At 39.7% G+C, this 27,412-nt stretch overlaps 1 protein-coding gene across 3 annotated transcripts in view; it reads right to left on the bottom strand.

Annotated features, from left to right (window-relative positions):
- The window catches only part of SEMA3D (semaphorin 3D), a 146,218-nt gene that overhangs the window by 13,923 nt on the left and 104,883 nt on the right, over window positions 1-27,412 (bottom strand). For all 3 annotated transcript variants that reach the window (XM_075771100.1, XM_075770948.1, XM_075771021.1), the window contains 7 exons: window positions 23,364-23,478; window positions 22,866-22,935; window positions 21,391-21,535; window positions 8,668-8,890; window positions 5,356-5,444; window positions 3,465-3,506; window positions 2,063-2,220 (listed from right to left, as the gene is read on the bottom strand). In XM_075771100.1, coding sequence (XP_075627215.1) covers window positions 2,063-2,220; window positions 3,465-3,506; window positions 5,356-5,444; window positions 8,668-8,890; window positions 21,391-21,535; window positions 22,866-22,935; window positions 23,364-23,478 — 842 coding nt within the window. The remainder of the gene's footprint in view (window positions 1-2,062; window positions 2,221-3,464; window positions 3,507-5,355; window positions 5,445-8,667; window positions 8,891-21,390; window positions 21,536-22,865; window positions 22,936-23,363; window positions 23,479-27,412) is intronic.

Below are 27,412 nucleotides of genomic sequence, written 5' to 3'. Positions count from 1 at the left end.
ACAAAATACAGAGGAGCTCAGCAGATGTGGACTCGCATTGCTCCCACCCTACTGCTGACAATTACGGTCTTAACTAAAACCAGCCTCACCCTCAAAGCAGCATGTGGCCTAAAGAGATTTGTATAATTGACATCAAGAGAAGGGCCTGTGATTTGGGAAAACCACTGGGAGGGGAAAGAGAAAAAGTGAGAGAAAAAAATCTGCCTAGAATAAAGAGCATGCAATATAGTGACAGAAAGAGCGCCTAAACTTGCTTTAGGAGCATGGGGCATGGGTATCCTGGTGGGGTGGACTGTCTTGGAAATACCTAAAAACATCCCGTTAATGTTGTAGGTCAGGAAAAAGATCTGAGGTTCAACAGGTGATATTCAAAGTTGAGGTCAGGATCAGCCCAAGGTAATACTGACTAGTAAACCAATCATTAAAATGAAGAGAGAAAAGCATATGGTTTAGTTTGGTAACAAACAATTGAGAAATCTGATTATCTTTCATCTTTATGGACAGAAAAAATGCTTGAGACAATGTTCTGAGATGGTCTGCTCCCCTCCACAACTAACTTGTCTGCTAATCTCTGGGCGTGTTACTTAAACTCACTGTGATTTAGTGTAAATCCAGTGTAATAGCATTAAAAAAAACCCCAAACTCTTCCTCTGTGGATGATTGCATTTATCACCTAAGAGCTAAAAAAAAAAAAAAAAATAAATCTATATTTTAGTTTTTTAGTAGAAGAATTGGTGACCCAGGGAAGAACTGGGTCCCTCACAGCCACATTGAAGGTAACAGGAGTGGGACCTCCTATGTGCAGAGCAATGCCTCGGCAGGAGAGCAGGTTCCCGAGGCCGAGCTGTCCACTGTGGTGAAAGCTGTAGACATGCTGGAAACACAGGCTGCTACACAGAAGAAAAATATTCAAGTAACTCATCTACTGGAGGATTCCCAAGGCCAGTCACCCATCCTTTGTTTTGGAGCCACAGACTTTTGGCCTTCCCACCAAACTGCACATCTGTTAGAAAGCATGGACCATCAATCTCCGTGTCCCAGCCCACCTCAGACTTCAGCAAGTCTCACGTGTCACTAACTTTGCAGTGAGCCTGAACACTTGCTTTTCTCCTTTCATTTATGCTTCTCTGAATTTAGTTTGCTTTGGCTTTGAGGGAAAGCACATAAAGTTCCTTGACACCATGACACGATAACCTATGAGTCATTAACTTCAATGGGTTGTCTAATTGCTCAGGTCCCAGCCCTGCAGCCCCTAAGGTAGAAAGTCTCATTCCAGAGCCTGAGCTCAGACTGCAACCTCCGACCCTCACTGCAAGAATTAGTCAGGAAGGCTTCGTCCAAAGGGGAATGAAGAGGCTGTGAAGCACTCTGGCTCAACGAGTTAGCTCAGAGCTCTGGCTAAATCAGCCAAAAATTCCGAGACGCATCCAGCAACACAGGTACTGCACCGCTAGAGCCTGCAGCATGCTCTCCCTCCATGCAGATTCATGCTGCTGTCCTAGCTGGTGTGTACAGAAAGTTCAGATGAAGCTTCTTTCACTGTGGAAAAACTGCTCCCAGTGCGGTCAAATCACAGTACTTAAATCTCTGTCTCCCTCTTATGGCTAGACCACAAATACAATTGCTTGTTTAGATCAGGGAATTAAATGTATTTTATTATTGACCACTCTGGGATACTATGTTAAACTCAGCTTTATAACTACGGTGGTGCCCTGTGCGAAAGGCAGAAGCTTAAGAAAAGCTCTTGCATCTTGGGCAGAGCCAGCCATGACCAGGACCTCCATCTGAGCATCTCATACCTTAAAGCATTCAGAAAAAAAAAAAAGGAAAGTGATGGATTTATGATGTTAGCTGCAGTAGCTGAGTTACCTTCACACACACTTAAACAAAGCTACGTTGTCTTCACAGCTCTTCGAGCAGAAATGTGAAACATGGCCAGAGTATGATCAAAGTTTAAGGCAAATGACATGCTAAGTAAAAAGGCAACACGTTCTGATGGGGAACCTCTAAAATTCTTGCAAGCAGCAAGATCTTTTACAACACATTGTATTTTCTTACTTACCTTTTAGAAGTGGGGGCATATCTGGAACACGAGTTTCCATCCCAGGCACAGTATGGGTCTCTGGCAAGGCAGCAGTCTGCACAAGCCTTCCCATACGTGTGACATCTGTGCAGAGAGAGCTGAACCAATCCGTCCCTGGAACCAATGTACAATTGTTGCTGCAAATCAGGCAAAGCAAATGAATTAGGAGCACTCTCCAAGTAGCCTGTTTAAAAAGTTCCCTTCTTCAGTGCCACACTTGCAGACTTTCAACCTTGTCCCAGATTTTACAAAATGAGGGAGAATTCCTCCTTTACTGTAAAATGTTTCTCAGGGCTCAGTGTGAACTGGGCAGTCCCCACCAATCCCTGACAGCACTGCAGAGAGGAAAGGGGGCTGCAGTCCTGGAAAGACACAAGCACTCAACACCCTTACACCTTTAGATTTCTGCTGTACTAAAAAATCAGAAGCAAACCATGGAAAGAACGGTTTAATAACACATTTAAAAACAAGTGGCTGGATAGCTGTGATGTTAAGAATCTGGGAACTAGGGATGAGCTTACATAAATAAAAACTTCATCTTCTGCTTCTGATCCTTAGGTAGGATGGGGATAAGATTACTCCCCTCTCGCCAAAGTGTGAGCAGATTGCCTGTTGAGACAAGGGTGGTCCAAGTGCTTGCTGTGGAGCCGGAGCTGGCTCATGCAATACTTCCAGCTGGCCTGCCACCTTTTTCAGGGGAGATGGGACCCAGCTGTGCTGTGCGTGCCTGAACGGCAAAATACCTCCTCCGGCGTGAGGGAGGTGTGTTGTGCCAGAGCTGCTCTGGCCACTTCTGCGGGGCAGGGAGGGATGGCTCTGGTGTCACGCTGCCTCTCGAGCGTGCACATAGCCATCGTAGAGCTCAGAGCCGCCATAAAACCATTTCCCATCGGGAGATTCCCAACTGGGACCAGCCCCGACAACTGCCAGGATCGGACCACCCAGATTTTAGAGGAGGGGGGCTGGTTTTCAGTCTCTGTGCAGAAAACTTTCAGCACAATGAGGCCCTGATCTCTCTTGACTACTAATAAAAATAACAACAATAATAGTAATAATAATTTATTACTAGATTGTAAAGAGACAAGTATTTCTAGTGTTTGGAAAATGAATGTGTATTGACTTCATTCACAAATCCCTCTACCATATGACTAAAGATTTGTTTCCATGAATAATTACCAGCTTGGGTACACAAATTACTGTTTGTAAGCAAATGTGAGTTAGGCAGGCAAATAAGTTCAAATATATCTCCTTCTTTCCAGATACATTTTAAGAGTCATCCATGGAAAGCTTGGCCAGTAAGTAACAAGCATCACCTGGAAATAACAAGCTAAGTGTTCGGTGTACCATATATCCTGCAGTAATTAAACGAGCTTGTGATTACCTGCTTCTGAGAAATCTCCATGGTCGAGATAAATGAAGGGTGCTGAAAAACAAATTAGTAAGGTGCATTAGTTTACACGTTCCCTGTTCTTAATGAAATAGAGGACAGAACTTAACATACAAGAAGTAAATAAAATTATAGATCCATTTGCTTGGTTTAAACAAATATTAAAAAAAAATTCTTGGAAATCGCTAAATTCATGCTTTCAAAAATACCTCCCATAAATTTTCCTTATGAGGCAACTGGCTTTAATTCTTAGAATTTGCAGTCTACTCCATCCTGGAGACTGGCCATGAGCCTTCACATCAACTTAAGTTCTTATTAAGCACAATTTGAAAGGCTTAGCTGGCATTTAAGGGATACATAGGCAGATCCTCTGCACCAGGATGTATTTCATTGCTATGAGACACAGTGAAATTTTTGCCATTGGCTGATGTAAGAACAGGATAAAGCTCAGGGTATTATCTATCGCCTAATAGAAGATGATTAATATAAGCCTATTTTTTAAAGTTAATGCAGTTCAAGGAAATAAGGGATGTTTTTTTCAGCCCTTCACTGCCTTTCATTTTCTGGATTCAAAACCATAGATGTAACAGTTATAAATGTTACCAATAAAAATGTGAAGGAATGTCTGCTGAGCAGAAAAAAAGTTAAACTTTTTTGTTGTTGTTTTAAATATGATATGTTACATTTGCCTTTGACGTTATGTTTTAAGAATGTAGCAAATTGGTGCACATACTGAAACTGCTGATTACTTGGCAGGCCACTGAGTAATCTTGGTATTTTCACAGTGATATTTATAATTGGTGTCCAAGACAGTGGGAAGAAGACATGACAATCCTTTAAATCCAAGTTACATCATACACATGACATATCAAAAGGCATATGGAGAAATACACCCTTTGAAATAATTATTAAAGATCCTGTCCTTAGGGTTGGAAAACACTGTCTCTAAATCCCAAATTGATTTATTTAGTATGGGCAGAAATTCTGGCTAAGCACATAAGAGAGAGGATGTGTGAGAAAGTAATCAAAATGCCAGGGATACAGGTAAACTTTGATGAAAAAAGCAAGGTGAAAACTGAAGAGCTATATAGCATGAGAAGAAAGTAAAGTGAGAATGCAAAGAATGAAGAGGAAGCTACTAAATGGAAAAGAAAATCCGTAGGGAAGACACAGGTCTCCATTTTCCTGCTCTAATGGTGCATTGACGTCAGCTGCCTCACCAGCAATGAGGTTAATCAGAAATTGTGCCCGTGCAAGAGAAAGGAGGTTTGGGCTTCTTACATGCTCTATTTGTGAAGAAGTCATTGGCATTAGAAGGGTTCCGGTTACTTTTCTTCTTTATCACTCAGCCAGAATAACCAAATCAAAATGGTCAAAAACGTTGAGTCAGTCTTCACCAATAAATTAAACCACATTGACAATCCAAACTATCTTTGTTCTATTTTCTTCATGTTTTCAATTCCTAAAGTTGTTACTTTAAAGAATTTCTCTGCATTTGTGGAATTTTGTTTGTTTGTTCATTTGTTTGTTTAAGAAAAAAATATAATTGTACTAAGAATAGTCCCAAAGCTGAGACAATAGAAAAATTGGCATTAAAAATAAAATACTACTAATAAAAAAATCTGGGCTTATAATAAGATTTTAAACTAGAACAAGGCAGGATAAATGAGACTTTCTATGAGTTTGAAAAATCATAGTCTGTTTGGTTTTGGACTTTTTTCAATTGACTTACCCAAAGAATACCAAGGCATTTAAAAATTTACACAGTGTCCCTCTGGAAACTTGAACTAGTTCCAGTAAACAACCAACCAGACAGACAAAGCCAGTTTGGGCCTTAAAGTCCCCTGAATAATATTTAATTGATGCTGTGGCTGTTAATGCTTACCTTGAATATCTGCAGCTCTTCCAGGACCACTTCCTCCTTAGTCCACTTCTCCTTTGTGATACTCACAACTTTCAGGACTGTGCCTACATCTGAAACAAATGTTCATCATGTAAAACCCACAGTTATTTTTCAGTACTTGTGTGCCACTCCATTTCTTACTTCATAGCAACTTGATCTCAGATTCTCAGATTCCTTTTCTTTGTTCGGTTGTTTGCCTTTTTTTTAAAATAAAAAACCAACAAGTAATGCTGTAAAATTAAGTTACAAAGAAAAAATAAAATCTAAAAACTTGGCCCTGAGGATAAAAGTGAATGCATGAAGGATGTGGCCTTCAAACAACATCTATCCCTATCTGCACCTATTGCTATCTACATAGCTCTATACAATGCATTTATGGGTTTACTGTGTGGTTGAGCCAAGGCAATTGTAGGCTGCTCCCGGCAGGGATGGTCTAACTCTCCTGCTACACAAACACACAAACACAAACACGCACTCAAACACAAACATACACACTTATGAGCATGTCCATGCTGCCAGCTAGAAGTTTCTGCACACTTCCTTGAGACAGAATTGGGGCCCAAAGAGACCCAACTTAGGGGACTAAATTGGCAGAAAAGTATTTCCTCTTTTTTAGAGAATTAATTTTCATCCAGTATAGCACCTTAATCAGAAGTGGGTTTCACTTGAATGTGGGGAGTTAAGCAATGCACTTTTTTCATTTATCTTTTCATTTTAGGGAAATTTTTGAACAAAATCTCCATTCAACATCAAATTCTTCATTTAAATATTACAGAAATTACTTCTTTGGAGATATATGGAGAAGTTTTTAAAGTTAAATCTATTAATCAGTTTTAACCTGAATTCCTGCTTGGTGAAAAAAATAGTTGCTCATTTCATCTCCGACCATTACACACCAGTGAATCTCGAATGGCCTTAAAAAGGACCCTTAAAACTAGTCAGGGGAAGTGGGCTGGGTACTGGGATGTGCAGCATGGAAAAGACACAGCGCAGCTTAGTCCTAAGCACTATGCATAGTATTGAAATGATGAAAAATAATACATTATAAAGGAAAGAATGAGATTTTCCCAAACTACTGAAGATCCTATTACCAATCACAGCCAAAAGCTTTTCAGTTTTCCTTATGTATTAGAGCTTTCTTTTGTTTGTCTGTTTGACATAATTGCCAAAGCCTGCATATGCACAAGCTGGTTGCATACATTTAAACATATAATATGCTTCTGATCTGCTGCTGCTCAAAATCTCCTGCGTTATTTGATATATCTGTATTCAGTCTCTCTATACAATATTTGAAATCTTATCTTCAAGTTTATTTTTTTCCATAGGATGAGTTTAGATGATAAAATAGAACAAAAACAAGTGCTTCTAGAAAAGAAAACTCACTTTTAAGAAAGGCACTGCAGGTAAATAAATATCTGCATATTATCGAGTGCCACCTAGTGACTGCATGGTACATGCTGGCCTTGACATCTTGAAAACGGATGATTTACTCTGAAAGAATTAGCATTGGTGCTGGGTGGGAACAGTTAACTTGGGGGTATTTGAGTTGCTGGTCTCTCAATATAATTTTATTCCTATGACAAATTTTATAGTAGTGGACAGCAAACATCTGAAAGCAACCTCTATAACCACTGAAAGAGTATTTTATACATTTTATCTATTGAACCCATCTTTTTGGACAGCTTACATTTTAAATTACTTTTCCTCACTATTATCACAGGAAAAGTAAGTTTTAGTGAGTATTCTCAAGTTGTAGGCATCTCACAGCTTGGGAATGTGTTTCCTTTCCTTCTCTGTGGATTATATTAAAAATTGCATTCAGAAAGCAACGAGGATTTTCCATCATCATGGCTAAAGCTTATCCCCAGCCTTCTCAGGCAGCAGGAGAGCAAACAGCACTTTAATGTTCTTTTCTATGAAAGTGTGCTTTTCCGTCTGACACCACTGTCCTTGACTTGCAGGGACTGTAGAGGGACTCTCACACCTTCTTTTCTGGAAGACAAGAGCTGTGAGAGGGATTGAGCTGAATGATGTGAGTGGTCCATGAGACCATCTCTGGACTCACATGTGTGATAATACAGCTGGGAAGCTCTTGAAGGCTGAGACACCCATGCTTTATAAGAGGTAATGCTCTGTGACAATTCATTCCTTTACCAAAATCACCTCGGAATATCCATACCTGTCAAGCTACACTATATGAAACCAAATTTTCCTTATATGTGCAACCCAACCTCACTGGGGTAGGATTCAAACAGAAATCTTAATTGCCCTGCAGCTCATGGCAGTAGCTCATCCACTGCCCTTGAATAAACCTTTTCACCTCCACATACCTTAGTTTCACCTGCTGTGAGATAGGGATAATGGCAATGACCTCCTTATTAAACCATTCAGATCTACCAGTAAGAAGTGCTTTATAAGACCTATTACTATTGAGAAAATGTGAAATTGTGGGTTAAGAACAAGAAATTCCAGTGGAGTAAGACGGTAGATTATTACTTCAGAAATGTTATGAATAGGTATGTTAATATTTCTTAGCATACCATGCTGTTGGGTGATTCATCCAGTGATTCTAAATTTAATTACTATGGTAAAACTAGACTTTTTCCTTAAGGCATATAACTATCATAAAAATGTAAATAGATACATAATTATCCATAGAAAAACTGCAAAGCAGATTTCTTCCCTGACAGAGTACTTTAACCTCTCTCTGTTCAATCCTTGTCCTCTTGTTTCGAGCTATTCATGTTGCTAAGTTATATCTTTAAAAGTATTTAAGTGGAATTGTTGCCTTAGGCTCAATTTTAAATTGTTCTTAGCTGTTCAGTGTCCCATGAGATGTCACGCTGAAGCACCATGTCACTACTGTTAATGCGAAGTACTCCTTGAAGTTATTAAGGATTTTTTGGGTTTGTTTTTTTTTTTCCCCTTTTAATTGGTTATTGATGAGCTGCCAGCAGGAATTGAAGCCAGACTGCAATGTAATGTAAGGACAGATATTGAATGGTACTCAGAGGGTAAGAAAGTCCAGGTATTATGACCCTTAACTGTTTTATCACCCTGGGACCAGGAGGCATTAAAATGCCAACAGCAGCAATCTCTTGAGCTGACAAATTCATCTAATCTTAGCGTTTTCATGAAGTCCTGGCACAGAATCAGGAGTATCTAAACGCTTCCCAAAGCTGCATGCGTAGGAAAAAGATGTTAATCAACAGGTTTATTCAGGACCTGCTTGACTAAAAGTGTTTGTAAAGGATGTGGTTTGGGCAGAATGATAGTGGAAGTCCTCTCTCATACCTGTTCCTAGGAAAATAACGTCATATTGCCCATCCTCTGCCATGACGTGATCCACCACAATCTGTGTCAGCCGATAGTCCACGTTGATTTGAGTGAAAACTGGTCCTCCCGTCACCGGGTAAACGGATTTGTACATCAGCGGGTGGCGTTTAATAAAGCTAATGACTTCATCAGGAAAGTCTCTGGTAGACTTTATGAGCGGATCATAGGTTTTGCTTGGACACTGAATGAAAGAGAGAGAACAAGAAGATGAGAGGAATATTAGGAAAGAAATACAATTCATCTGCAGATTTCTTTGTGCATCAGGAAAGCTGCCTGCTCCAGATCAGCCATGTCTGTTTGTAAAGCACATTTACCTGTGGCTGGTAGTTTGACTTATAAGTGAAAAAGCTCAGTGTTGTTTTGAAAGCGTGGGAGCACACTGGTGGTGTGTGCTCCTCTAGTTCTTCAGAGGGCTGTTTCTCCACTCTCTCCTCTTCTCTTTTCATTTTTACCTCTCCTCAAAAGCACTTCCCTTTCATCTTCATTTTCTTTTATCCCGCTCCCACCTATTCTCCTTTATCTTTTAAAGCCACCCAAAAGTAGTTAATTTGTTTAATCTTACTCATTTGTACTACTACTTGCAATTATAAATCTTCAGTTTCTGGTAGTTATATACCCACACCTGCATCTACCTATAGATATATGCAAGCTTTGAAGAACAACTCCTATAGGCTTTTCTTCTTTCTCAGTCAGAGATTTTGCATAACCTAAATGAAAACTTAGAGAGGAGATGAACTTTCTTAACTTCTCTAAGATACTAAGAAAGACAGCATCAGAAAAAAGAAGTTGTCTGTTTGATGCTGGATAAAATGTGAATTAATTAACATTTATTGCATTAACATATCTGTAAACACAAACTACTAAAAAGTATAAATATTTTTTGAATTTTATCACCAAATGGTCTTTAAGACCATAACCAAGACTCATTATGTTTCTTGATCTAGCAGTGTTCCTGAAGAGAGTATGAGACATACCTTAATATTCATACCACTATCACCAATAATACATTATCATTATTACTAACATTCAAGCAGTACATCCAGTACTTTGACCTTTTTTTTTTTTTCCTAATCATATATTGAACCCAGCAAAATTTAGCCATAAATGATCTGATAATAATATAGGAAAATATCTATTTTTTCTTTAAATATTTAGAAACTATTTGTATATAATACCATAATAGATGTCATCAGCGTAGGCCACTTTGGAAGTTTGGTCTTATGTATAAGTCACAAATTCAATCCATATTCAAGCAGAAATCAAGTTTTCTGTAAGAACACTTGTAAAATCAGTAAAAAGGCAGGTTCTTCAGTGATTTTTCTCATCCCAAAGCAGCACTTGGTCACCATTAGTTTATTTTTTGAAAGCATTGCTTTAAAAATGGAGAAAAATCTCATGACAGGCTCAGTACATCTGCAACGAATTTCACCTCCTCGTTTCCTGCCCCACTCACAGTGCCTTATCATATTGAGTATTTTAAAAAGACAAGGAAATCAAGTCTGGAGTGATGGAGACCTGTCATGCTGCCTAGGCTCTCCATTCCAAGGCACAGGTACCAACATGCAGTTAAATTTTCGACGTGCTGAACACACGAGTGCAGGTATTAGTGTCACAGACTCTCAACAGCAAGTCTAGAGTGCCCTCCGGTGGCTACCGTGGCATCATCTCAAGAATTTAAAGTGCAGAGTCTTCTCACAGATCAAAGGTTTTTTTCTGCTTTTTGTATTTCTGCTCCTCTTATCGAGGCCGAGTTTCTGCCCTGTTGATGCGGTGATCCAGAACTGGGCAAGAGCCCCACCAGCACGCCCGGATGTTAGACTAACGGCTCGATTTCTCCTGGGGGATACGCTCAGAGTTACTGTGGCAGAAGGCCACAAGTAAATGCTTTAACCTCGTTAATTTTTCAGTCAAAAAGACTGAAACACCCACACCTATCTTTTCCCTGTATATGGCCTGTAATTAGAGGCCATAACTTTTAAGTGAACTGCACCTCCTACACCTCACATTTATTTTTTTTTGTCTAAGAAAGGCAGACTCTCCAGGTGATCCCTGCAGCTCATTATTTCTCAGAAGTGACTTTCCTTACTCATAAATATAGCTGAAACTCTTGCCCGGGCCCACAACTCAGCTGCTGCAGCATCCTTTACTCTGGCTTTGAACAGCATAATCTCATCTTCCTCTGGTCCAGACTACTGCTACAGTGTCCCTCAGACACTTCCCCAGTTTCACTCATTCACTGCTGGGGTTGGCTCCCACCTCTGTTAGACCCATACTGACAAACTAATCCATTCAGCTGTTTCTTTGGCTTACACTAATTGGTTCTCACGCTTCTTGCTTTAAGACTACCCACAAACCCACCTCTTCAACCTCCTTCAATTTTTTTCCCTTCTGTGCCTTTTGGGGTGAGCCTGGGAACACACATGCAAGGCCAGCTATGTTTGTGACCCATCACCTCTCATGTTCACCTATCTCTGCTTTTCTTCCCATGGCTGTTCGTATCTCTTTTGCATCCCTTGTTTTATACTTGGTCTCTAATTTGAGTCTGAGAAAGCTTCTCTTTTGAATCTGGAGGCATCCAGATGTGTTAATGGGGCACTACAAATCCTGGAGAATAATAAGACAAACGGGAAACACTATTCCAGTTAGTGACACTCTTTTACATATAAATTGTCAGTTGCTTCTTATTTAACACTATTTTTAGCTAAGTCATCCCTGTGTTTCCTGCCAGGTGGAGCCATAACACAGTCTGTGAAGAAAGAAATGTGATTAAATAATGCCTTTGCAATCTGCCAGGAGAAAGTTAAGATTTGTGGTGAAGTTGCTCTACAATCCTCCTTCATGGCTAATTTTGACAGAGGAGACTTTAGTTCACATTCCCAAATCTCCAGTTTGACACGTGTTCAATCTATGGTGCCAGTTAAGGGCTTGCGGTTAGGATTTGTTCCAGTATGAGAAGTTTGGCATTATCCAAAACATTTGCATTAGGAACAACACACACAGTGCTGAGGGCTGAGCATGTCCCTCCTCTATTGCTGGCAAACTCCCTTCTTGTGGCTACACAACATCAGCTGCTCTCAGTGAATCCGGCCCCATGGGCTCAGGACCAGCCTGGACCTTTTTCTCTCTTGGGTTTCCACTGCCTGATCTCTTCCTGGGCTGAGGGATGCACACAGAACACTCTGGGGTAGTGCTTGCTAAAAAGGGAATGCAGCCTCTGCACAGCACATACAGGTAGTGTACCCATGCCTAAGGACGAATTATTCATGCAGTAAATACATCTAATACAATGCAGAATTATTCTCATTATAAACAGTTCTATGTGAACACACAGCTGTATAAATACTCTGAATGCAAAGACAAGAGCAGCTAGTTAAACAAAAATTTCTGACTGAAGATAATGTTCTCAAAAGTGCCAGAGACTACTTGTACATTCAGAAACAAAACAGGCCAGTGAAGCACAGACCAGCTGACATTCTACATCCACATCTATGGCCACATCTGAAATGCCTGCTGGGGACAGTTCCTGATCTACCTTAGACCCCAAACACTGCCACAGCACAATAACCATTGGAGCATGCTTAAACTACGGCAAAGCCTGGACTAGCATTAAACAGTACAGTGACTATGGGTCTGCACTTGAACTTGACCTCTTGTGTTACTCAATAGAGATGTAGCCTGAGTGATTTAAAAGACTACAGTCTATTTCCAGTCCTTGCTTGGACTGATTTTTACGTCTGTCTGGAGATCTAACAGATTTTGTGCAAGTGCTCACTTGCTTAGCATTGTTTCAATCCATGAGGGTTAAACCTACACATCCTCATCTTCATAAAGGCTCTGAAATTGTTTATTGAAAATAGGGCTTGTGCTCCTGAATCACCTAATACATTTTGAAAATTTCTCCATGGACAGTAAACCTGTGTGAATTTGAATTAAGATATATCCCATCACACAGTCAGTCATTTTGTTTCAATATACAATTTAATGTATGGCTGTGAAAGAACTGACAAGAAAACAAAGACAGGTTTGTATTGATAACTGCTCAAAGGATACCCCTTGAAAATACAGTTTAATACAAGTGAAAAAGAAGAAGAGGAAAGTCCTTTTGAAAGAAAATAGTTCATTTTGAAACATATATTGCAGTGTGTTATCCCTAGGGGTTTTATGCTAGCGTTTCTGCAAGAACTTCACCCTCTGGCTTGCTGAGTATGGTCTCCCACATTCTGTTTTCTATGGTGCTTTCACAAATTAATGTCTTTGCAAGATTACACCCTTGAGGTGGGCTGGTTGGTTTCTGAAGGTAACGATATCAGTTTAATAATTTCACAAAGTACATGCTTTTGTATTCTACACCAAAAGAGACTACAGAAAGGGTGTGACCAAAAAACAAAACAAAACAAATTCAGATTTTAGACTTTGGGGTAAAAATTTAAAGTGAACCATAATACAGAAGAAATAATTCAGCAGCAATAACTACACAGAAACCAAATCGTGCACACTCGCTACACGAGCAGTACTTCAGGAATGAACATTTCTCCCTTACATTTAGAACAACCAAGGTCTGAGTCTTTGTCACTTAAACCAGAATCAGACCTCAAAAAACCCTACTGATTTCTAAAACATGTTTATCTTTGCAGGAACTGTTTGGAATCAACAGATAGAAACACATGTGCTTTAATTTTGCATCAATTTTTTTCTATATAGGATGAGAAAGAAGTTCACTCCTTCACTTGCCCAACCAATAACTCTCTTCCCCCTCACTGTGTCCTAGAGGTTGATTTTCCCTTATATGTGCATTTTCTGTGGCTCCTGCTCTCACTCGCTACTCTGAGTTACAGTCCACATCCTCTGGAAATTCGGTGATTGCTCACCTATTCACAGCTCAATCCCAGAGGTCCACTTCTATGTGAAAATGGGAGCAGCTCCATGGGTCTTAAAGATGTCCTAGATTTTTGCCAAAAATGCATCAACAGAGGAAGATGAGAGCAATGACATCACTTACTAAAACCCACTAGGATAAAATGTCTACCAATATGGAACTATGAAGTTGTTACAGTAGTCCCAAAGTCTCAAACCCTACCATGCATGATATAGGAAAATCTTTGCCAGCTTGTGAAGCTAATTTAGTAGAAACAAGGACTAAGGGTCTGATCCAAAGATCCGCTTGAGTCAACAGGGCCTTTTCCAATTATTTCAGTGGGCTTTGGATCCCATCCTAAGACAGCATGACCACCAAGAACAGCTGGGCAGGTGTGACCCTGTTATGCTTGGCCGAGGGAGCTATTTCCAGAAGCATCACTCACTGTGGCATGATGGATGGAACAGGGGAATGAAAAAATCATTTTGGCCACCCTTTGGCGAAGTCCTCAGGCAGCTGTTTAAAGCTGTGTCCACCCATCGTTGCAGAACAATTCCTGTAGGTTTGTCCTTCCTTTCATAGCAATCAATAGGATGTATGATGATAAAGGCTGCATGGCCAAGTGGGTGAGTGAAGCAGCCTTTCACCTCTGAAAATGTGAGTTCATATCCTGTTGCACGTCTCGTGATAATGATATTGGTGTTCTCTGCCCAGTTCACAGAGAACATTTATTCACATCATCAGCACCAGATGCTGTCTCAGATACGTGACATCTCCCACTGGAGACAATAAGAGATTTGCGTTTATATCAAATGTTGCAGGAGTACGTTGGCAGGGTTGTTTCATGTGGACTACAAGAGAATCTAGCTCCATAAAAGTTCTTAAAACACCATCACTCCGCTCTCTCAGCATCTTCTGCTTTTGCAGCAGGGTGGGTTTCATCTCACCTGACCTAGATTTTTATCTTGGCTGTGTGCGAACTGCACAGAGGAGATGCCTGTCTCTTGCTTTCTGACAGATAAGTCTAAACAACTCAGATTTTATGCTTTTATGCTTTTCTTCTAGATAGCTGACATAAAGAAAAATGAACCACATTAAATTAGTAAAATTAGTACTGCTAGATAAGAATCCTGCAAGAAACTTATTCACCATATAATTTATTCTTCTGAGGTTGCTTAGGTCTTCACTGTCATGAATGATAACTTGTTACAAAAATACATGTTAAGAAATGAAAAATAAACAAAACAAAATAAAGAAAAAACAAACAAACAAACAAAACCAAACCCCAGAAACAGAGCTGGAAGTGTTAAGGGTGTCTCTATTCAACTGCTGTACAAACTCTGTGGCACAAAACTTCTAATGAATCAATTCAATAGTTACTTAAAGTTTTTCCAGTGCCTTCTGTGTGAGCTCGATTTGACAACAATCACCCTGGACTAAGTCTTGATCCCAGATAATCTACAAAGATTCCTTTTATTCCCTCACCTTTTATTTGTATCCAAATGTAATCAGGATGTGGTAAATTAAGGCTAATCTTTCTCAAATAAAAGCAAATACACACTAACTTAGCAACACTGCACATATGTACGCTTTTCTCTTTTTTTTTCACTTGTCTTATTAAATTTGCAGCTTAGCAGAGTGCTGGATGTGTAGATCTCACACAATACTGAGACATACGGTATGACTGTGTTAACATTATGTGGGAACCCTGGCCAAGATTTTCAAAAGCAGGTGCCAGAAGTTAGTCTCCTAAATAAACCTCCAATTTGCCAAAATGCATAGTGCTTCACACCACCCAGTGAAGTCCGTAAGAGCTGATGGATGTAACACCTATTAAAATTGTGACAATTATTTGGGAACCTAGCTATAAGATATGTAAAAAAATATCCTTTTCATTTAATGACGCATCTTTGGTTCAGCGGTGGTGCTGTTGTCTACTGACAATTTTAAAACCGAATGCTGCTCCCTGTGAGCTTCAGAAGGGTTTCTCTTTCAAGTGTGTTGAAAATCCCAGTTTAAAAGTGACTTGTCACATTAAGCCTTAGACCTACTTAACAATGAGACTCAAGCAGCCATGGGCTAGGTACACAACAGGGACTTGAGAATATCGAGTGCAGTAGGCATCTGCTTGGTAGATTTTGCAATGTCCAGGCTGGGAATTTTTATGCATTTCACAAGGAGAACTAAGCACCACACAAGCAAGTCTCTCTCTTCAGAGCATCTGAAGTAGCCAGTGTGAAACATTAAGGAGTGAAATATTTCTTAAATCTCTCCCATATTGGGAAATTAGATGTCTTAGCCTGGGCTTCCCTCCTAGGGGAGGTGTCTCTATTCCAGGCACATGGCCCAGAGCCATCCTGGGAGCTCCTCGCTCCTTCCTGTTGAAGATGTTTCACTTTTCATGGGATAATTACCTCTCAGCTTAGCCAAAAGTAGTAAGGGTGTTGCTCAGATGTTAACCAGGAAGGGAGAAGATCTGTTTTCCTCTGAAAAACTCTCTATTTTATGTTAAGAGCAGTAGGAACTGGAGCACCAGACCCTCCCTGAGAGGGAATGAATTTACCACATGGTCCTTTTCTCCCAAGCTCTCAGTATATGAATATTGAAGTAGCAAGGAGATATGCCCTTGTAGCCAGCATTTTCCTATGATGTAATGTAAAGTTTTCTGAGCTCTAAATAAGTTCCCTTGTTACTGATCCATCAAGCAAAAAGCAGAGAAATAGAACTACCTTCAACTAGTCACTTCTATGTTAAATGGGACCTCCCACACACCCAACACATTGAACTTTATTTGTAGTGTTTATAAAGAAATGCAAAGTCTGAGTCCTGGGGGGGTTAAGATGTAACACTGAGGACTGGTGTGAGCTTCCAAGATGCTCAGAAGTACTTTTAAAAATGGGGTACTTATAGGTTTATGATCTGTGGATTAGGTGACAGCTGAGAGATGACTCTCAGGGCATAGGCACTTACGTGCCCTTGGAGATTCAACCCTAAGTCATTCTGAAGATGCAACTTGGGTTCCTGAGTAGCCTAAATGCCATGTGGCTTCTTCTCTGTAGTCTGATCAGAGATGCCCAATACATTTTGCATTTGGACATGCCTACAAAAAGCCTTAGTGCTTCTCTACAGGACAGATGGGTTGTCCCAGGACTGGACACTCAGCAGGGAGACTGTCACGCTGACCTTGCAGCTACTCAGAGCAAGTCTGGAGAGGGCAGGGGAGAGGGGAATGAGTCAGATTCTGCAGGAGAGAAACAAACAGCGCAAATTTTGCAAAAGGCAATCAACCTCACTCCATCCCCGTCACAAAAAGCACAAACAAAAGAAACAAAAGAATCCCTACAAATAACTTGAAGTCTTTTTTTTTTTTTTTTCTTTTAAGACAGAGTTTGCATCCCACTGGATGTGCAAGATTTGTTCTACCCTGTTCCAGTGTTTGTCTTGATCACTTTGTATTGCTTTTCCATTTAACACACCTGTGCTGTTGATAGAAAAGGCTGACATAAGAGAGCATTACTCTGAGGCTAACTGGGCTGAGACCAACTAGGTGAGTGAACTTGACTTTGCAGGTGGCACTTTGCAATTCTCTGCCGACCTCTGCCAGTGGGAAAGGTGGCTGGGTTCGCAGCGTTGTGAAAGGCTGCTATGAATTGAGAGGTGATTCATGTTGGGGAAAACAGGTTGGTAAGTCAGAGGAGGTGGAGGAGGCTTTCTCAGGAAAATAAACCCATAAATTGAAACATTTCACTTAATTAAGCAGGCCCATTTACAGTGGGGAGATCAAAGGAGAGAGGAATTGGAGAAGCAAAGAATGCAATCTATCCCATAAAAGATCAGGTGAAAGAGGAAGATAAGTCTAAAAATAACAAGGGAAACCTGTGCAACCCCCAGTGTTTTATGAACACGCTTATTAAAGCAGCAAAACTAACCAGACGGGAGGACAGGGGGAGGCCTTTTGGCAGACAGCATTTCTCTGTGGCTCAGCCAACTCCTGGTGGGATGGACACCACAGCTCGATCAGCCGCTGCACTGGATTAGCAGAAGAAATAAAGGAAGGGGTTTCTCTGAGGAAAGCGAGAGAAAGCAATAGAAAGAGAAAAAGATGAAAAAGATCACAGGAGGATCTGAGGGCTTGTAAGGGAACTTGTTTTTAAAAGAATACACAAAGAATTCAGGAGCTCGGGGCCACATTCAGATCTGGAGGGGGAAAGGGGTGAGACATAAAACTCTTCAAATGCACAAAAGCAATGTGGTGGGCTGTTTCTTCTTATAGCTAAGAAGTGACTTAGACTGCAAGAATCTTATTTTGCTGTTCCAGAGGTTTGTTTTGAACCTTTGGCAAATCAGTTAGTAAAATATCCTGATCTATAAAAGATATTTGGATAACAGTTAGAACCTTAGGTTCTGCAGTAGATCAGACTAAGAGTTAATCTGTGTCTTTAAACATTGACATTTGTCTAAAAAATCTGACCTCAATGACATTTACTCACCATCAATGAAATAAGGATTACTCCTGTGTATCCCATCAGAATTTCCAAATGGGAAATATGAGTTGCTCTGATACTGCAATAATTACAGCTAAATAAAAAAGCTGGAAATGTTTTTTTCCTCCTAATTCACTGAAAATCTTGTTTAAATGCCTTCTGTGATTGCTGGGAGGGCATTATGAAAACTCTGTTTCAGAGTACAGAACACACTTTAAAGAAAGTCCTTGATGATTTCTTTATCAATGGATAATTTCCGGGGTGGAACCCTAAGAGACTGGAAGAAAACTGGATTTGTTATCTGGGGACAGCTGCAGATATGCAAGTCCCATTTTTAAACAGCTAAAGAAGACAGAGCCAAAGCTCCCTCAGTTTTCAAACCACCCGTTGTGTCAGGGCTGCCTGCTGCATGGTTTTTCTGTTGCTTTTTTTTTCATTTTTTCAGCTTCAAAATTGAAATAGATTTGAAGCCTTGCCTCTGTTTAATTTCCATTATTTCCACTTGCTCTTTAATACCACTGGGAGAAGTTAGAGTAAAAAGAGCTGTACATTTTGCAGCATCAATGGTGTGGAACGTGACGGAGATGCCCCAGTCATCCCGATCGGGGCTCCGCCAACGACGGCAGAGGGCAGGCAGACCACGCCACAGCACCGGGTCCCCGGGCAGGCAGGGGCGCCTGCTGCCCGCACGCCGCTCAGCATTGCGAAGGCATGATATCATGGTCATGTTGGGAGTTTATCTCCGACACAAATTGCCACAGGAAGCATTTTGTCAAAATTTCAATATCAAAGTGGTCACAGCCCCTATAGTGAACAGCTTTATTTACTTTGGAGATAAAGGCAGCTGAGCAGAAAGTTAAATTGGGGTAAGCAGCCTCCTGCTTCTGTATAAATGCTGAAAGGAAGTCAATGCCTCTCTCAAAGCCAAACATCAAAGGAAACGCATTTCCTACTATAGCCTTTTTTAGACTTTGCTAGTAACTTAAAATATAAGAAATAGAAAATCAAGGCGGTGCTGGCTATGCTAACTGTAGTCAACACTTAGGAACAGCTTAGATTTCAAAAATGTTCTAGGAACTTAAAAAAGGATAGATTATCCCTCTTTGGCTTTGTTCTGAGCATTCCTGAACCACCTCATAGCTGGCAAGAAATGATGAAATTAATCTTTAAGGAAGAGCATTTCAGCATTCACGCTGCAGCGTTCTGCAGGGGTATAGCACGCTGCTGCTTTTCCTTGCCTTTGAGCACTGCGCTGCTTTTCCAGACCCCAGCCTAAATCTGCTCATATCCCGAGGTTTGGTATAGCCCATTATAAGACGAAAACATGGCATGAATCTACTTATTTGGAAACCCTATATTAAAGTACTGAGCCTGCAGTACCTTGCAGTCCAGCTCACTAAGACAAAAGATAAATAACTATGCAACAATACATTTACCTTATCTACACAGCAAATATTACAGATATCTTTCTTCTGAGAGCTTTCTTCAGTAAAATCCACTTCCCTTCTCAGTCCTTGGTCAGACAAACTCGTACAGAAATCCACTGAGTATGGAGGTCCTAAGGATTTTTATGAGACCATTTTCTCACAGCTGTTACCAGGTGATTAAATGAAGCATTTGCAGAGTTAAGGGGTGGCTTATGAAAAATGTCCATTTAAACTTTCCAACTTTTAAACTACTTGCAAGCATGGATATTCAAATCAGTGATAAAGATCAGCATTGACATGCTTCAGCATGACATGTTTCCTTCCTTGTGAATCCCAGCTCAACCATGTGATGGCTAATACACTCAAAAATGCAATGAGCTTATGACCCATCTATCTGCGCAGAGTGTTCATCCTTATGGGGCACTCTGAGTTTTTCAAGAGAGTTATTTTAATCTCTTTAGATGCCATGGGACCAGCTATTGTTCTCCCTGGCACCATTTTTGTACTTAAAACTAAATGCATCTGCACTTCTTAACCAGTAATGGAGTTGCACATGCTTAAAAAAAAATAAATATAATCTTCTTTTCTGGGGACACTATATATTCTGCATGAGAGATGCGTAAGCCTACAGTGCCTAAATTGTCTAAATTAGGAGCGCATTTGCGCCAGCAGCTCAGATCCTACGCAGGCCACATCAGTCTCTGGAGCTGCCTTAGTTTTTATAGACAGAGCTGTCCTCTGCGGCTCTCCTGTGGTTGAGATGAGGGAATCAGAGCTCAGGGCCTGACCTGCTGAAGCCTGGGACCACAGAGTGCAGCAAACAGCATGGGCTTGGACCATTGGGTCCGTTGGAAGGATGATGAAGAAAACAGAGACACAAGGAAGTGTGTGAAAAGAAGAACTAAATAAGCTAGATAATGTGGCTTGAAGCAAAGGTTATACCATTGCTGATGTCAGAGAAACAGTGCAGAAACACCCAGATGACTTCTAGGCAAGGTACCAGCAGCAGTCCAACCTCCGTAGCTCAGTGCTCAGCTGGATTTATGCAGCTGCCTAGTACTAGTTCACTGAATACCTGACCAAGTTAATGTTAAGCTGTGCTGGATAATATCTTACTCTTAAATCATTGCTCTCTTGCATTCTATGTATGAAGAGTTGCTCAAAGTTGTGATGACTTTTTTAAAGTAGATGCATTTTTTGGAAATACCATTTTCTTCCTCAGCTGTAATGTAGGTCCGTGCTTTTCCAAATTTAATACCAAGCCAGAAATTAGGGAAGAATTCTTTAATAACTCTTTCAAAATGTCCCTCTCTGTTTTGGCCCTATTGTTACATCTGAAGTCTAAGAGACTGGGATTTAGAAGTGTTTCCAGATATTAAATTTCTCTTTTCTTCCTATCACTTATCTTTCATCACATAAAATCCCCAGCAACTAACTCCTTATGTTGCTTCAAAACACAACACATGCACAAACACACACAATAGAATCAATGCCCATATCTCAAGGAACAGGATCTTAACAGACACAAGGATAACAGAAATACAAGACTTCAAATAAAATACCTCAGCATAACGTAATACTCCATAAAGAAATGCCTTTGGCTTTTTATGAAGTGTTGATGCCTTAGAGGTGATCCCAACAGATAAAAATACAGCTGTACAGTAGGAGATCACAATAGGAGAGACAATCAGGAAATGGACAGTCTGGACACAATGTTATCTCAGAGACATGGAAAAATGTATATTTATATACCTACAGGGTAGGTAGAAGTCTGAGCTGTCAACAGAAGGGAAAGACTTGAGAGGATAATTTGAAACATCCTGAGTGGAAAATATAAATTACCAATCCAGGGAGGAGTGTGAAGCATGATTGCTTTTGGGTAAAAATAGAAGTATGTAATTAAGGCGACACTTACTGTACCAGGCCTGGGATACGGGATGCGACCTTCATATTGTACCCACCGATGATCCACACTCTCTTTGTGAGCGTAAGGGCCGTTGAAAACAGCTCTGATATCTGCCATGCTGTACACGCACACGGCAGAGCCCTTGAAGACAGAGCTGAAACAGAAGATGGATTGATATACATGTTATAAACACCTCTTCAGTGCATGCCTCATCCAGCGAATTAACTAATCCCACAGAATTAATGGGGTTTGGACCAATCCTACACCTGAGAGTTAATATGAGTGGTGCTAAATAACAGACAATGTGTGCAGGTCTGATAACTACAGACGTTTAATGTCACTGTCATTTCAGTTTAAAGCTTTGCTTGACTGAAACCTGGACTTAGCTTTTGGGACCACTTGATAGGCTGCCATTTTTTCTAGTGGCTGAGAGTTTCCAGCTATCATTTATTAGCTATTTTGATTAGAATTTTCTGCAAATGAAGGACATCCTTTTACATGGTGTTCACATCTGGAAGTCTGTATACTAGTGGTATTGCAGGGGAAGTGCCTGAGAATTACAAGTTGCATTGGACAGACAATAAAAAGAGATAGAAATAAACATTTATTAGTTTTTCTATATCTTTTTCCTTTTTTTAACATATTTAAAGAAAAAATAATCCAACAGTTCATTTTTCCAAAGAACACCATGCCAGGTTGTTGAGTGAAGTTTAGTTACTTTGTGCCATTTTATTCATTGTGCAACATTTCATTCAATTTGAAATATTTTATGTGGTTATATATTCTATGGAGCCACTGTGGTGGCTGCTTCTGAGTTAAGGAGTGCCTTGGCAATTCTTCATAGTGCTTGTACTATTCAGCATTTGGCTAGTCCTTATTATTTACAGTTAATTCAAAGGTTCTGGAGGCAAAAGAAAAAAATATTTATTTCCTTTCTCACAATTCTACATAAAGCATTTCACAATTGCAGCTGGGAGGTTTGTTAATTAATTAATCTCTCCCCTAGAGATAAAGATGGATTACTCTTCCATCATCTGTCTATAAAAATACTGAAATATCACTTTAGAGCATAGTGGGTTTTGATCCTAAGAAACAGTTGATGTCAAGTTGTTGCTTACAGAAATAATGCTTCACGACAATGATTTGTCTTAAATAGTAAATATTGGTTGCTCAGTGAATATGACTGAAATTTGTAAGTTCAACTAGACAAGGTTGAAATAAAGTAGCATGCTTTTGATTGTTAAATTTTCATCATTTTGTACAATCATTCTCAAAAGTCAGGCACACAAAGGTTTAAGGACATAATTTATTATTTCCATTTCTGAAAATATTGTCTTTAGTGACTACAGCCCCAATATTGCAAGCCTTATTCAAGCAGTCTCTCACTGCTCTCAGGAATTGGGATCATGGTATGGTTTAATACAAAGACTGAGTGAGATCTTCAGTGTTTGTTTCCAGGGGGAAAACGTGATCCTAACGCATACCTTGTTGTAGTGAAGACTCCGTATACAAGCGGGTTTCTCTCGTCTCTTGTAGAAAGTAAGAATATATCTTCTGCAATGGGAAAAATGTGTTGGGTTTTTTTTTAATTAAACATCCACTGAATATTTCTGCATGTACTGTTTGTAATTTGGAGATTTGTAAACATATAACAAAGCTTTATTTTTGTCTGAATTTTAATTTCTGCCATGTGAATTTGTGCTAATATTCTGAAGTTTGTCCATTTGCCGATAGTCTAGTTTTTATACAGAATCAGACTTTAACTTTCCAGCTTTTGGAGTGAAAGGGAAAAAAAATGCCCATATTTGTGATCAGATTAATTCCACTTATAACCAGGGACTTCTGATAAAAGTCAGAGATATTACCAGCACTGTTTAGAAGAGGAGTAAAATCAGAACAAGGCATAGTGCTTCTACAAACAAACAAAAAAGCTTCAAGCAATACTGATGTTAAAATCGACTATTAAAGATACATCAACTTACGCAGCTCATCAAAATGTGTGTCTGCTCCTTCAGGACCAGGTATCGAGCACACAAGCCTGGCTTTCAGAAAAGTAGTCCACTTGTTTATCAGGCTCCTTTGACCTCCCATATCATTCTAATAAAAATAAAATTAAAAGACTTGAATAATAAGCAAAGAAGAAAAGTTTTAACATGTGATATTTGATGGTAGCACAGTATTGACTATGCTTCTTCAGTCTAATTCCACAGTTTGATCTTATCACAAAAACTACAGGTTTCGGTTTTTTGGGGTTTTTTTCCCCCAAAAAAACCCCAGTGTAGGACAGCCTTTTTATAAGTAGCTGCAGTAGTCACTTCTCAGGTCAGAGAGTGGGCAACTCAAATTTCCTAATTATACCCAAATCTGTTTGCAAAGTTCTCTCACCAGCTCTACAGCTGGAATGCTGTGAAAACATATGTCTGTATCATGTGATTTCTTGTTCCATGTGGTGCTAATTTCTGCAATCAGTTGTTCTTCAAGAATTCTTTACAAACTCAATAATAATACAGAACATTTTGGATACATTTCTCAAAAAAGAAAAACTATATTCATCATAGTTCTTGCAATGTAAATATTGTGCTTTTTGTTTTGTGTACACAATATAGAGAGATACGCATTCCAGGGAAAACCAGTCATATTATTTTAATAATCATTGTTATGGAAATATCAATCTATCCTCCACAAAAGGGATATTTTTTTTTCATTTATTTTACTATGGGTTTCCAAGATATGGTGAGCATACTTGCCCAAATTTCCTTTAGTCACTGGAGAAAGAAAAAAAATCTATAAAGGATCACTTGAAATTTGAACTACCCTTCTGAAGGGTAGGTGGAAAGGAGTGTGGGGAGAGTGGATCTTACAAGAAATTTTTCAATTTTAAGAAGCTGAAACTAGGAGTTTTCATTAAGTACATGAAAAATCTAATAAATGACATTTATCTATCCCCTTTGGCCCCAAATAACAGATCTATTTAGGTTCCACAATGCTATTTAGGCCCCGGGGTTTTTTATAATGAAAACTGCAGGGGCAATGATATTCCAGCAGGAACCAAGAATTCAAACACTTTAGAGAAATGTTATCATCACCAACAGTAGTCTCCCAGCTATAGGTTCTGAATTACCATGTGAAGATGCCTACTTCTTTTCATTTATAAACTCCGAAGTTTAGGGCATCTGTGCTGTAAATTTAAGCACCACAAATTTGGTCATAAATATTCATCCCCTCTGGATTCATTAGGAGAAATCACTTTTTTTGTTAATTGGCTTTGCAACTCTGAAGGTATAAAACCAGCCAGTAGGAAACACTGGGTGGTGGAAATTACGTGGTATTTCCATGGATCATATTTGGCCCTTCAGGGCTGTATCATAAATATTACAAGCATTCAGAAAGATGGTTTTAAGTGCTGAAATTCACTTCACAAGGAGTAACACTTCTCTGGTAATGCACTCTAACTGTTTTCCCTTTTCATGTACTTGCTACTTTTAAATAGGTTAGCTCAGTTGGAAATGATTCCTGTTAATCTATCGCCTTTGGAACTCCTGTTCTTACAAGAATTGCTACCTCCTCTCTTGATTTCCTGAGGTCCTGCCAAGCCTGAAGCTTTGCATCTAGCCAACAGATTTATTACAAAGGTGTCAAAATTAGCAGCCTGAAGCCAATATGAAAAAGAAGCTCTGCACATGTGAGTTCTGTTCAAAGGCATGGCAGATAAACTTTGCGGTGTAATTAAAACTAAACAATTACAAAGATGCAACAAGGAATCTTGAAAAGCAAGCGTTAAGCTTTTCTTTCCTCTGACAATTCGGATTAGCTAAGCAATTCTCACGTTGCAGGGCTTCTACTTTGATTTCTGGTGGATGCAGTGCAGCATCACAGGAGATGCGGTGTCTCTAACTGCCTGGCTATGATCAGAAAGCTGGGAGGAAGCAAGATGTGATGGGGCTGGAAAGGAAAAAAATCACCTTTGTCTAGCTCCTGCTTCTGTCATCGCAGGCATTCAGCTTCTTCAAGAGATGGGAAAATACGTACTTGTGTTTTACCACCCTTAAGTCATGATCCAACACAGAATTTTCACAAATGCTTATTTTAGATATATCAGTAGTTGCACTGAGTTCCTAAAGAGCAGCGTGAACCAAATACTGTGCTCAAAGGCAGCTGTCTTAGCGAGGGCTGTGTGCTTTAAAGTAAAAGATTCCACTGGATTTAAGATGTATCCATATTTCCTCTCTCTCAAGCCAGGACACAATGTTAACCATGTTACTTGAATTTAAGAGGCATTAGAACAGACATTCACTAGGTGTGCCTTACATATACAAAGGTTGCCAATAGCACTGTACAGTTTATAAAGGCGCGAGGGGAATTCGATGACCAGCCAGCACTCTATGATCTACCAAAACCTTCTGAAACCAGAGAGTAACAAATTTATGATGCAGAAATGGAGAGACTGAAAAACCTTTCACTGATGTAGGCAGTTGCACAGATAATATGCTGACATATCCTCCAACAGGCTTCTTCCTACTGCCATGGCTGAATGAAACAAGAGGTACATTTTATTAGGAGGATGTTTTTGTAGTTTTGGATTGGGTTTTTTTTGGGGGGTGTCTGTTTTGTTTTTTTTTTTTTTTTTTTTTTTTGTTTTTTTTTTTTTTTTGCTTAGCAGCCATATAGTACTCTTCAACTCTTTATGTCATCTCTGAATAACGCAGAGTCTTTGTTTTCTTAATATGTGTCCAGGTTTCACTGACTGAGAAAGTGCAGGAATTGACAAACGCTGTGCTAATTTTATCTACAGGTAGAATGAGCTCAGCTCAGGGCAAGGAGTTTCTCAAAACTATTAATAGTGTAGGTACGTCTTTGCTCCTAGGCTCTTAAGCAGTAGCTGTCTTATGAAGCTCTGGAAATCTTTATTTTTTAAAGAAAGTGCACACCTTCCTTCCTAACACTATGTTTTGGTGCAGATTAGGTCCATCTTTGACACTTCTTGAGGCTTCACGTGGTGGAGAACATGCAATTATTTTCCTTTCTTTCAGACCATGTTGGCATGAACTCATCAGCTTTGCTTGATACCTGCCTGCTGTGTTGCAGATTCCTTGAACCGTCATAGTTCATGATTACTGGCCCCTGAGAGACTGGACAAAGGACATACTGGCCAAAAATCTTTTTGAGACTGGGTTGTTACAGAAAGAAGGTGGTCTCTTGTATGGAAAAGATTATTTAATAGTATCGGTCTACAATGAATCACTGATGTGCTCAAAAGCTGGGAGCTGGACGTAGAGCATGACATTAATATAATACGATGTACAGGCTGGGTAGTGAGTGGATTATTAAAAATGGATGGGAGAGAGAAAATCACCAAAGCAACGGCCAGTCAGTGCGTAGGTGAACAGAAATAAGGATTCAACACAACGTTACAGAACTCTAAGAAGACCACTGGACTGATTTACACCAACCAAGGATTTGCCTCAACCCTACTGGAAATGTGTGGTAAACCGGATGCACTGAAATTATTTTGGACGAGAGATTCTGGTACTGAAGAGAAAGAACGCTAAATATTCCAGGCAGATGAGATAAGAAGACAAGATAAATTTAAGTGCTGAGAGAAAGGGAAGGCAGAATGAGCAAGCCTTTCATTCCAGAAATATGGCTAATCTACTTGCAACAGATGAGCAGCCACCAGTATCTGAAATCTTATCTCCCAAAATATCACTTCTAAGCACACTGGATTAGCAGTGTTTACTATAAACTTTGTTACAGTACAGATGAAGGCAATTAGGACTGCATATTTCTTTTTGAATATAAATAAAGGCTTAATTAGCACTTACTGCTTTGTAATCTCACAAGCTGCAACAGATACCAACACTTCCGCCTGAAATACCTTGTTTTTAACAGAAAGAAGTGCCTGGAAAATCTTAGTTACTTGTGTTTGCCTGAGTTAGAGATTTAGATAATTGCCAGCTAGAAGGTGGTCAATTCAATCTGTCACCTGTTGAGGAAATGTTACCAAAAAATACCACAAAGATTTAAACACAGA

The sequence above is a fragment of the Balearica regulorum genome, chromosome 1 (genome assembly GCF_011004875.1).
Source record: "Balearica regulorum gibbericeps isolate bBalReg1 chromosome 1, bBalReg1.pri, whole genome shotgun sequence".
Taxonomy (NCBI): Eukaryota; Metazoa; Chordata; class Aves; order Gruiformes; family Gruidae; genus Balearica; species Balearica regulorum.
This window is presented reverse-complemented; position numbering and strand designations above follow the sequence as displayed.